The 12,944-nt window shown below is 42.7% G+C and overlaps 1 protein-coding gene and 1 pseudogene across 1 annotated transcript; one reads left to right on the top strand and one right to left on the bottom strand.

The window, feature by feature from the left end:
• Positions 1-3,936: 3,936 nt before the first annotated feature.
• Positions 3,937-4,945, bottom strand: LOC129723933 (brachyurin-like; annotated as a pseudogene).
• A 2,618-nt stretch (positions 4,946-7,563) lies between these two features.
• Positions 7,564-8,534, top strand: LOC129723931 (brachyurin-like). Its single transcript, XM_055678428.1, has one exon. It carries the CDS (start codon positions 7,572-7,574, stop codon positions 8,487-8,489), a length of 918 nt encoding a protein of 305 aa, XP_055534403.1. The 5' UTR covers positions 7,564-7,571; the 3' UTR covers positions 8,490-8,534.
• Positions 8,535-12,944: the final 4,410 nt, after the last annotated feature.

The following is a 12,944-nucleotide window of genomic DNA, read 5'->3' as shown; positions in this document are numbered from 1 at the left end:
TTTTATGCCAATTTTTCTGTGTTTCAGATAGAATGCAATTACAATGCGTTTATACAAGGCTACTTGTTTCGACGCCGTTTTGAACACAACTGAGCATGCATAAACAAAACAAACAATACTGGCATAAAAAGGAGAGACAGAGAGCTTTCATATACAAAAGTTTAGTTATATCCATGGGCGCAACTACGGGGGGGCTAGGGGGGGCTTCAGCTCCCTCTAGAAAGTGTTCAGCCCCCCCTAGAATTTCCCAGAGAATGATTGTATTCAATATAAATACATTCCATACTACTTATCAGAGCATCAAAATCAACACAAATTGAGATGTCGTCATTCATTGGCTAAGAACTAGTTCTGCACCCAGGATCGTTTCTCAAACCTAGCTCTCTTACTCATCTTACCAGTCAGACAAGAGCTGTAGTAACTCGTGCTGTATCAAGACGTTGTCGCCATTTTACTCGGTTTTGGGCTGTGTTTCACCAGTTCCTGCGCCCCTTAGTTTCTGGTGCCGGTAGGGTTTGCTGAAGAGAAGTGATTTCACAGGGTTGTCGTCCGGCATCCTTACGACGTGACCGGCCCACCGCAACCTATTGTCTTTCGCCAGGTGCGCAATGGGGTTCTCTCCAAGCAGCGCTTGTAGCTAATGGTTCATGCGCTGTCGCCGTTATCCGTCGTCCGTTTGTCCTCCACCGTAGATAGTCCAAGGCACCTTCCGTTCGAAAACACCAAGAGGACTTCCGTAGAGGACTACCGGTTATATCAGGGTTTTGTAGTTTTTTGTATTGAAGTAGTCATGTCCGATCAGCACTGTGATTGGTGCGTACGTGTGTAATGTCTGTGAAGAACGGGCCGTCGATGAGAACGTGGTCAATTGTTTTGCTGTACGTTGGTCGAGGAAAGAAGGGACTTTGGACTGCCAGCCCGTGGGAAGCTGCGAAGTTGGTGCATAGCTGGCCGTTGTCGTTCGTCACGGTGTACTGTACAGGCTGTGCGGGCCGATCACCGGCTTATATAAGTCTTTCCTTCCGTTCATGTCCCCAATGACGATCTTGATGTCTCTACGCGAGCAGCTATCGTAAAGTTTCTCCAGCTGTGCGTATAACGTTTCTTTTTCTGCATCAGGTCTTTCTTCGTGAGGGCAGTGCACATTGGGAATAGTGTAGGTGTAGAACCAGCCTTTTATTCTCAACAAACACAACCTGTCGCTGATTGCCTGCCACTTCATCACACGACTCTGCATCCTGCACAGCACTACAAATCCGCTACCAAGCTCATTGGTTGTGCCACCGCTTTGGTGGTACTGTGCCTTGCGGTCACAAATCCACCGTACCTTCTCTCCTTTCAGGCAAAGCTTCTGGAGCGCAACGATGTCGAAGTGGCGGGATTCTAGCTGATCCAGCAGAATCCAGTCGACATCCGGGGCGTTGAGCGATCTACTGTTACATGTACCGAGCTTCTAATCGTCATCCTTATTTCGTCGGCTGCGTCATTGCCTATTGTTCCGGTTCGTTTTGAATTCTTGATTCTTCGTAGTATGTTTATTTTAGTATGCTGCCTTACTAGGGCTGCGATGCCTAGTCTCGCAACGGGGCTGCCGCCATAGGTGTAGCTGGCGAGACACCGCATTTCATAGTTCAGCCGTTCGGTCCGGATCAGTCGCTGTTTGAGCCGCCCCTAGCCTGCTTGGTTCAGACAAGCTGCTCTCTAAGGAGAACAACAACCCCTTTCCTGTCGGCATACGACCAATTTCCCACCGGTTTTCCCTTGGTTGCTCGTATCACAGTCGGTAACACGTGGAAAGGTAGGAAAAGGGAAATTATGCCTTGAACCACACTGGGTCTATTTTATTCCAGCTAGTACGGGTGTGCTGTTACTGCCCAGCCATTTACCAAACCTGGCTCTCCTCAATATCAAATCAGTGTTGTTGAAAGAGGTTGGCGTTGACGCTGTGTTCAAGATATTCAGTACATCTTCGGAGATTCTATCCCGAAGTGATTTTTTCTGTGGTTACGACACTATTATAAGCGTTATTAAATAAGCATATTAAAACTCCTTTTTCTGTTTTTTAAAATTACATACATGAAAACTAGCCCCCCCTAGAAATTTTCCTTAGTTGCGCCCATGGTTATATCTGAGCGTGTTTGTTGTTGAGTAACAGGGTTTCGAAAAAATCCTAAATTCTGTTGTCATCCGGTAGTCCGAAACCCGCCTTGCGATACGTCTCATCATTCAAAACGATTCACTTGTGTCGCACACCGCGGAATTGGGATATTTCAATAGCACAATCCGCTCACGAACAAAAAATCTGGAATGTTTTTTGCGAGCATGCAGGAAGAACGATCCGCAACGCACTAGTTATGTCTATGGAATAAAAAAATAACTTAGTTATTAATCAAAGAGAAAGTGAACAAAGAGAGTCTCTCAATGTTATGAAGAACCTAAAAAAGTCGCGCGAGAATTCATGAGTAGCACATTTCGTTTGTCTTTTTAGGTGTTTTTCCTTCATTTATATCCTGACAATGTCGTGAAAAATATACAAAATAGGGTGTGTAAAAGTGATCGACTTCCCAGAACAAAGTTTTTTTGGTTCAATTTGGGGCACCAAACCCTCCGAAACATTTCGCAAAAGTTACTCGAATCAAGCTTCTTTACACAATCAGTGATCATTTTGTGTTTCGCAAGGTTTGTGACTTGCATGACCTATTACGGCGATGCCTCAACTTACTTATTTCGGCGGTTGTTGATATTGGCTTGCCCAAAAGAAACGACATCTAGGGTCAGCAAATACATATTGCCACGAATGTACGCCGCATCGATTAATTCATTGTTATTCTTGAACGCCACACGGTTCTGACCATCGCGAGTAGTGAATAGTAACATTAATACCATCTTGTGAGAGCAGAAATACGGCAACAGTACAACATTCTGGATAGTAAATTCAACTCCTTTGTTAAACAAACCGTTGATTTCTCCAGCATACTTTCCAAATAGTGTCAAGGCATTCTTGGCCTCATTGATTTTAAAAAGAACTTTTAGCCTCAGCATGGACCGAAGATACATAATTTGCATACTTCATGAAGTGCTCACTGCATCGAATACGGTTAACGGTGCATCCTGAGTCTAGGCGCAGCTGGATTAGGTTTCAGACATTTTCTGGTTAACATTTACCTACAACATTTCCTTCCGATTTCTTCTAACGTCAGTTCTGCATACACCCGACCTTGCCACAGTGATGGCACTTGCCGGTAAATTCCTCATGCCGCTTCTTACTACCTCCCACGGACGCCGCACCATTCCGAGTCATCCTGGCGGTCTGCCCTTTTTCTCTCTGGCCAACAACCACTGCTTGGCCATCTTCTCAAGAGTCTCGTGTACCAAGGGATCATAGCTGACGCGTAAGGTTAGGAATACTTGAGCTACCGAGTCACCTTCTTCTATTTTCGTTGCTGCGGTCTTGAACTGCCGGATATGATCATCTAATGCGATAAAATTAGTTCGCATGTAGATTCCTTCCTTCTTCCGTGATCGAGCCAATTGCTTTCTTAGCAACGTTTGGCTTGAAATGGTTCTTTCACAAAGGGTTCTTCTGAAGACTGCCTTCTAAAGACATTTCAGCTGCCGGTTGCTTCTGCAGAAAAAAATCAAGGATTTCATCCGTTGTAAATCCATCGAGAATCGACTTGGCCTTTCTGTCGGTTTACTAGTAGAATACTTCGAGAGAGTATCACCTGCCGCCCAGGTGGGTTCTGTCTGCACAGATGAAATTTCAACTGCATTCAAGCGAAGCTCGACTGAGTTAGAAAAAAATCCATGGCTAATGAAACTGCTCAGCTTCGTTCTGAATAGACGTATTTCCGTAAAAGTAACCCTTCATTTAGAAGCTGACTGTATCAAAAAATGGTATCAATAGTAAAGTGAGTCGTTAGCTCTAAGCAATGATGATGATGAGCTACAGTTTTTTATTTGTTTTCGTTTTATCACTACAGCAAATGAAAGAAACACATTCTAAAGAGCTTTATTTTTAAATGATTTAAGCTGTGCAAGTGTTACCATCGATAAAAATCTATTCTACGTGAAGTTAGAATTGTCTACGATCCATTGGCGGAATTCGGTCACACGAACGTACACCGATGGCATTCCGATTGAGCAGCCGGCGGCCGATCCGAACGATACAATACCGACCTGCAGGGAGCCACCATCAGCAACGGTCAACGGACCACCAGAGTCACCGTTGCATGCCGAGCGGCCTCCTTCGCCGGACATGCAAATGTTCTGGGCCTGAATCAGGTTCGCGTTGTTGCCCCAGCTTGCCAAACAATCGGCCTCGGTCATGATTGGGCTGCTCGTAAACATAACTACAGCGGAAGTGGCCTGGCATCGGAGGTACGTCCAAATCCAGAAACCGTTCCGGTCATTCCGGCGAAAGTACGACTGTCACCTGCAGCAGGAATTCTAGCCGGCTGAACACGATCATTGAAGGTCATTGCACTGTCCAACTGTACTACAGCGATATCGTTTCTGATATTGGTTGAAACATATCCTGGATGCATCCTGATGCCTCCTGCACTGAAACTGATTCTTTGTTGAGATGCTTCAGCAGTGTTTCGATTGTGGGGGCTATGATAGCAGTTCCTCCTCGAGCATTTTTAACGCAATGCGCTGCAGTCATGATGAAGGTGGTCGTTAAAACAGTTCCTCCGCACAAACCAGTGCCAATAAGAAACTGACTGAGCAGGGCGATTTGATACGGAAACTGACCCGGTGTGGCCTGTTGTCCATTGGTGATCCTGCTGGATGGCGTCAACTTACGGAGAAATTGTAGCTCCGGTGGTAGACGAGCCCAGTAGTGATCGAGCTCCTCGATCGGTTTCACCTGGGACCAATCAATGTCGATCCACTCAGTGCTGACCGCGGCCAGAAAAGCGAACAAAAACACTAGACTCTTCATCCTGAATGCATTACCTGATAGTCATCCTTTACTGTGCTTTTATACTCTTCATGGTTTTACATCGTATGATCAACCTAATCGTGGTTTATCTTTACTGCTTTCCTATTTTTAAATGCGTCAGCTGCGTTAATCTTCGTCACAGATATTTTTGGTATATCAAGCAGCTTGTAATCTTAACTGTTCTGGATTGCAGTGTGAATAAATCAACAATTTTGGGTGTGCCATTATTGCTTTGAACATGGCAGAATGTACCAGAATTTGCGATTCCTCGTCGAGCCTAGTGTAGTGTAGTGGATTTTTCCTAGCTGTCGGAAAGGTATTAGACAATGACAGTACACGGGAGTTCCTGAATTTCTTAAAACTATTGTTTTTTAGGTTTTTTTGTTTCCCACTGGAAGGTTGATTATAATAAGATAATCTTCAGCATGGATTTTGTTTTTGTACGTACATGTCGATTTATCTAGAAAGCAACCTACAAAGTTTAGTGCGTAACTATTCCATGTAGAACCACAGCTAAACTAATTTGATTTTTTACAAAAACATGAAAAACAATATCACATTCAAGCTGGTTTGCAATTGTTAGAATAAATCAATTTTTTAGTTTTTAGGAAAATACAGTTAAGGGCTGAGAATGAGAAATTATGATGAATATGATTCTCGTTTAGCCTAATTTCGGAAGGCCGAATAGGTTCGATTAAAAAACAAAACGTCGAAATGATTCGAAATCATGCAACGATTATAAAGGATGATGAACCGGACCGGCCCGACGTGGCATCGGAAATGACGGCCTCGTGTAGGCCGATCCATGAGCTGTTTATTTTCTAAGATTGATATTTTCTCCGATTTTTCTTTGCAGTTTGCCTTCACCATGTAAATTTTTGTATTATTTTATTGGTTTCACAACTTCGCTATTTATCAATAGATGGCACCAGCAGTAAGTGCTGGTCGATTATGACGTATCGAAAACGTGATGAACCAAGCTGAGACATATGCCGAACAAACCGCTTTGACACTTTAGTGATTTTATTTTGGCTTCATATACCTTTAGTTGTGTAGAAATGTCTGATTTTATGTCACTTTACTGATTTATTTCTAACAAATGGCGGAAGATTTACATCAAGAGTCAAAAAAAGTTTACGGAAATGCTGCTCTAAGTAAAACAACTTGCCATGGTTGGATCCGTCTTTTCAAAGATGCTAACTTCGATGTTGACGGTCAAAAACCTTCGAAGACACTAAATGGGAGGAGTTGTTCCATAAGGATCGATGTAAAACGCAGGAACAGCTTGCTTCTGTATTAGAAACTACCCGCCAAGCCATTTTCAATCCAAACAACAACAAGGTTTCTTATGATTTGAAGGAACAAGGAACGTGGAATTTCGTTTTTCGCCTGTGAACAACTGATCCAGTGGCAAAGAGGAAGGGTTTTTTCATCGCATAGTGACAAGTGATAGAAAATGGAAGAAAGTCATGGGGACTGCCCAGTAATGTTCCTGGAATATACACGCTGCGAAGGTTATGCTGTGTATTGTATGCTAGGTCCAGGTCGGTGTAATTTATTCTGAGAAGTTGAAGCGTGGCAACAGTATCAAATTCCATTGATGCGATTAAGTCGAGAACTGCGCGAAAAGTTACCGCCAAACGACCAGAGCCACGAAAAAGTGGTTCTACTGCAAGACAACGCTAGGCCCCAAACTGGTTAAAACCTGTATTGAAAGGCTCAAATGAAATGTTCCACCTGACATGCTACATTCCCCAGATATTGCGCCGCCCAATTATTACTTGTTCCATCTGATGGTACCTGGTCTGGTTAATCAGGAGTTCTATTCATAAGAAGACAACTCAAATTGGTTTGACTCGTGGATAAGACGATTATTTTTATCGTAACGCTATTCGAGCTCTGCCAGAAAAGAAAGATTGGGCAAAGGGGGGATGGGTAATACTTTGAGTGATATATAGGTAATGATTTATTTATAATATAGTTGCATTTTTATTTAAAATAAAAAACGAGAAATTAGATGCCACTTAATATACAGTTTGATTTTTTATCCAAATCTTCAAAACTTATGAATATTTAAAAATATTTTTATAGCCAACATAAATCACGATAAAGGGAGCTTACCGTAGCAATTGAGGATTGTAACGATTTTTGTCGAAAATTGGTATTAATTTTATTTGACATAGCTTCTAATGTTTCAGCACCAGTAAGTCTATGTAATTGGAATTTGGAGTTTGATCAAAGATGTTTTACTAAAGCTAAGTTATTCTAGTGCCTTGCAAAAAAATTTCAGGTCCCCTGAATGATTTGAACCATTTCAGACTGTTAGTGTCCAGTTAAATACTAGTGTTTGCATTCCTCGGCCAATGACCATTAAAATTTTGGTAACTATCATTACCTTCATTTACTTTAGAAGGCGAGTAGCTTGTCTTAAGCGATAATCACTTCTTCCATCAGTTTAGGATGGTGGCTACTCGTTGAATCTCCAGTTACAAGCGATGTAGTCACAATCGGCTAAAATTTCCCCTTGATAACCGAAATCTGCTTCGATAAGCTGACTGTGTACAGAGAGCTATAAAACCTGATAGCACTGTACGTACCGACAGTACACGTAATCAAAAAATTCAGCATGAAGTTACTGCTACTACTACTGCCGATATTGGTGTCGACCGTGGCCGGTGAAATCGATTGGAGCAGAGTACGACCCATCGAGGAGTTCGATCACTATTGGGCTCGTTTGCCGGAGAAGCTACAGGCATTACGTCATGAAAACCCAAACCGTAGGATCGTCAATGGATACGAAAGCTACCCTGGACAGTTTCCATACCAGGTGGCACTGATAGCTGATTACGGTATTGTATACGGACTTTGTGGTGGTTCGGTGCTGACGACGAACTTCGTACTAACTGCGGCTCATTGTGTCGTGGATGCCAGTGGAGGTGTGGCCTTGTTGGGAGCCCACAACCGTGTGAACAATGAACCATCTCAGCAGTCCTGCAGTTTTAGTGCAGAAGGCATCACCATCCATCAAGGGTACATTGCCACGTCACTGCGGAACGATGTGGCCACTGTTAGGCTGAATGTCCCCATCATTTATACCGACCGCGTACAGTCTCCTGTGTTTCCTCCAGAAGGGGATACTCGAACATTTTCAGGATACACAGCAACCGTTTCCGGATTTGGGCGTATTTCAGATAGCAACCATGACACCTCGGATGTACTGCGCTACGTAACAAATCCAATCATTACGAATGCCAATTGTTTGGAACAGTGGAATGACGATGCGGAGCTCATTTCGGGGCAGAATATCTGCTTGTCGGGAGCTACCGGAAGAGCGAGCTGCGGTGGCGATTCCGGAGGTCCACTCACGGTCTATGATTGGGAGGGATCGCTACTGGTGGGACTTGTGTCGTTTGGATCTATAGCCGGCTGCGCATCCGGTATGCCGTCGGTCTTTACGCGTGTCACCTTCTTTCTAGAGTGGATCGCTGAAAACTCCGACTTTGTGGCGAGCCCTGCTTCCTTTATAAACTCTAATTCAGTCTAGTAGTTGTAATTATCAATGCAATAGAAATATTCCTTGGTTTCAGAACTCCGCATTCAGAGTATCTCTTTCCCACCTCGACTTTGATGCCGAAAATATTGTTGGATCTGTACTTTTTTATCTTTGGCATTTTTACTCGAAAACACAAGGAAAATTTTTTTTACAAGTTGATTGGAAAATATTCACAACTTTCAATTTTTATTCTAGAATTAAGAAATCGTTATTATTTAAAAAAAAAAACAAACAAAAAGCGCTTGTTTTCAAATAATGATTTCTATATAATTTATAGTTATGATGTTGAAGACTGGTTTCACGGTGTATATTTTTAAGAGTATAATCTCAACCAATTTTTCAAAAATGAGCAGATTTAGTGCAATGGAAAATGAATGTGCTAACTCTCACAATTTTTTATGACAAAATCATTTTACTGCAACCTGGTGGTGGTGACACCCAGTACGAATATGATGATACCCAAATTTTCCGCCCCGGTTGTTACCCGGTCATGTTACGCCACTGGTTGAGACACAATAAGTTTGAATTCGTCCTTTGAAAAGAAAAAAAAAATATGATTAAGCTCGTCTTTATGGTCTACATTTTGGGTAATAAGGACCGTCGAACAGTGCGTTGAATGTAGGGTAAGACGGGACTAAAATCAAAACTACACGATTTTGTCGATAAAACAAGTTGATGTAACAAGTAAAGTTGTTCGTTACCATCAGAGCTACTAAATGCATATAGGTCTTATGTGATTCACTAAATCACAAAACTGTCCCAAACGCCAACGCACTCATCGTATACCAAAAACCGTTAATCTCTTTGTAAAAGTTGTACATTGTAACGGAAACTGCGGTTTCTATGTTTTACTTACTTTTACATAATTGCAAAAGTGACTTAAGCGCAATTATAACAAAAAAAGTTATTTTAGGTATTATTTTAGATATTCTTTTATGTACTATTTTTGTTATTTTTTATATATTCAATTACCATAGTTATAAACAATTCTAAAATTCTTCATGATTCATATTATACTATCAAGTCAAGTTTTAGGTCATCTTCAGACGAATTGGAATAGCTGTTCGAAATGTTAGCAGCAAATACTAGTTCTTCTGGGGAGTTATTTTCAACGAGCTCTGCAACTCGGGGATCTTTAATTCTGGTGAGCAGCTTTCAAAAAAGTTTTTGAGGATGCCCACGAGAAGAAATGTGGTTTTATTCATAATTATTATTCTCACCGAATCGAGGAAGAGCAAGTGGTGACTCCAACCAAATTTCATGCTTTTCCATGAAATACTTTTTTATGCTATTACATTTCCCCCATTTCAAGTTCAATTTCGAATAATATACAGCAGAAAACTTGTGCATTTTTTTTATTAACATTCTCAACTGTGTTTTCTGGTAGAGACGATGTCAAATATCGGAATACACATGATGTTCTTTTGCTTACATTGCAGTTAAACCACTTCTCAAAAATCTGCCGGTTCACGAGCGATCGGCATTGACATACGAAAAAAAAAAATCTCGCAGAGTTGCAGGAAGTTGCAGCTAATTTTTATATATTTTGTAGAGGACACTTCAAGCAAACTTTTGATATATGTTCCAGAGAGGAACTCCGTGGAACTTTTTTTAAAACGCTAACGAAAGTTTGAGTTCGCGTTTTTTCAAGGATTAATACCTTCACCAATTCATCATACCGACTAATCATACACGCAATCGAAACCAAGTATCTCTACCAATGAAATATATCGCACTAACCTTGATTGTTATTTTCCATTTCATTTTATTGGAATACACGAAGTAATTAGGTTTTACCAACGTTTAGAAAACGCGCAACAATTTAACACGAAATGTGAAACTAATGATTGCTCTGAACGCTGATGCTTGCTGTGCTTGTATTAGTATTTGTGATGCTTCCCAAAGCTCACCAATACTTGTTCACAACCTGGGAGATATCTGTCAGCACTTCTGGGTACTTGGTGCATCCAAATAAAAAAGAATGAAAAACGATTTTTGTCTATGGCTCAACGCACTGTGCGTCGCAGTGAATGTCATTACATAACACCAGTTGTGGATAATAGTAGTTAAAAGTTCTCTCATTCTCGGAGAAACACGTGCAACGCTTTTGCACTTTTGTCGACGCCTGCAAACATCAGAATGCAGCCAACTAAATATGTACACGACAAAGAAAAGCTATCATTCTGTGCCGAACACGCATCAGTACTGGACGTGTTTGGTGATCGGTCCGATAGAGTATAAAACAAAAGACGTGTGAACAAGTGTTGGCATTGTTTGCCTGGTCGAGTGAAATAAATCCGGGTTCAAGGTCGTTCCTTTGTGCAACTGTTTCGCATCGTGACTGCCAGCTGGTGCGTAAGCCGATTTGGCTGCTGGCTGGATTGTGCCACAGCAGTGGACGAGACACAAACGAGGAAAAAGAAGAAGCCATCAGTGTCAGCGAGTCGTATCGCTGTGTGGAGTGATCTCACACCTGGCTCGCTGCTGGTGGCTGTTTGGTGCTGCTGTATTGGTGCTGCTGGCTGTAACGGCTGCTACTTCGAACGATCGGACAACCAACCTTACTGGAAGGGAGAAATAAAAAGGTACGTGTTCTTGTCAGCGCTAGTGCGCTAAACATAGCGCGATGGATGTAGATCCCTCGCCTCCCGCGCCACCATCCCCGAACCCCTCTGACCCTGACCCTTCTGTTACCCCCTCCCCTGTTCATTCTTCAGTCCCCCCTCGCCCCAGGCTTTACCCAGACGGAGCCCAGGGCAGCTATACTGTCTATTTTCGGCCAAGGGCGGGACCGAAATCGAAACAGTTGAACCTCTTGCAGATTTCTAAAGACCTGACGAAGGAGTACAAGGGCGTGACCGAAATTTCCAAGGTCCGGCCTAACAAGCTCCGTGTCGTGGTCGGTAACCTGAAAGAGGCCAACGATATAGCTTGCTCTGAGCTCTTCACACGCGAGTATCGCGTTTACATACCCGCACGAGACGTGGAGATCGACGGTGTCATAACCGATTCGAGTCTGTCCGTCGAGTGTATACTGCAAAGTGCCAAAGGGTGCTTTAAGAACAAAACGTGTCCCGAAGTAAAGGTGCTCGACTGCAAGCAATTGCGGTCAGCATCGATCATCGGTGGCAAAACAGTATACACTCCGTCAGACTCGTTTCGAGTTACGTTCGCCGGGTCTGCACTACCAAGCCACGTCTCGATCCACCGGGTTCGTCTCCCTGTGAGGCTCTACGTGCCCCGCGTCATGAACTGCCTGAATTGCAAGCAGTTAGGCCATACAGCCGCCTACTGCTGCAATAAGGCACGTTGTGGCAAGTGTGGGGAGTCTCATGCGGAAGATTCTTGCAGTGTTAACGCTGAAAAGTGTATTCACTGCGGAGAAAATCTGCATGAGCTCTCGACATGTGCGGTGTACATGCAGCGCAGGGATAAAATAAAACGGTCTCTCAAAGAGCGTTCAAAGCGTTCCTACGCTGACATGCTGAAGAAGACCGTTACCACTTCTCCCGTTACTTCGAACCCCTTCGATCTGTTGCCCTCTGAGGAAACCGATTCTGACGATTCACCAGCGGGAGCATCTTACGCCAATCCTGGGGAGTCTAGAAAGAGGAAAAATATTTCCTCTCCTAAACTTCCCAGAAAAGGTCCTAAGATTTCTCAAAGTGAAATGAAAGTTACAAACAAACCAAACAGTGCTGCGGAAAAACCGAAGCAAACTCCTCCTGGGCTGGCAAATTTAAAGTCCCAGAAGGAGTTCCCAGCACTGCCAGGAACATCTAAAACCCCAGTTGCTCCTTTTACACTCCCAGTTGATGAAACAAACTCTGGATTAGTGAAATTTTCTGACATTGTGGACTGGATTTTTGAAACTTTCAATGTACCCGATCCAATTAAAATTTTTCTTACAGCATTCCTCCCAACAGTTAGATCATTTTTGAAGCAGTTGACTGCCCAATGGCCTCTCCTTGCAGCGATTGTATCCTTCGATGCCTAATTCAACTGCGTATATGAAGGATTCTATCTCTGTCTTACAGTGGAATTGTAGAAGTATTTTACCAAAAATTGATTCGTTTAAAGTTTTGATAAATAAAAACAAATGCGATGCATTTTCCCTTTGTGAAACTTGGCTTACTTCAAATATTGATCTCAACTTCCATGATTTTAATATTATTCGCCTTGATCGAGACACCCCATATGGAGGAGTACTTTTAGGGATTAAAAAGTGCTATTCTTTCTATCGTATTAACCTCCCCTCGATTCCAGGCATCGAAGTTGTCGCATGTCAAATGACAATACAAGGTAAAGAGCTTTGTATTGCCTCAATATATATTCCTCCCAGAGCACAGGTTGGGCAACGGCTGCTCTTTGATTTAATAGAACTTCTTCCCTCGCCACGTTTGATTTTGGGAGACTTCAACTCTCATGGCGTGGCTTGGGGTTCCC

This window comes from Wyeomyia smithii, chromosome 2 (assembly GCF_029784165.1).
Source record: "Wyeomyia smithii strain HCP4-BCI-WySm-NY-G18 chromosome 2, ASM2978416v1, whole genome shotgun sequence".
Lineage (NCBI taxonomy): Eukaryota > Metazoa > Arthropoda > Insecta > Diptera > Culicidae > Wyeomyia > Wyeomyia smithii.
The sequence above is the reverse complement of the archived record's forward strand: the minus strand, read 5'-3'. Positions and strand labels throughout refer to the sequence as shown.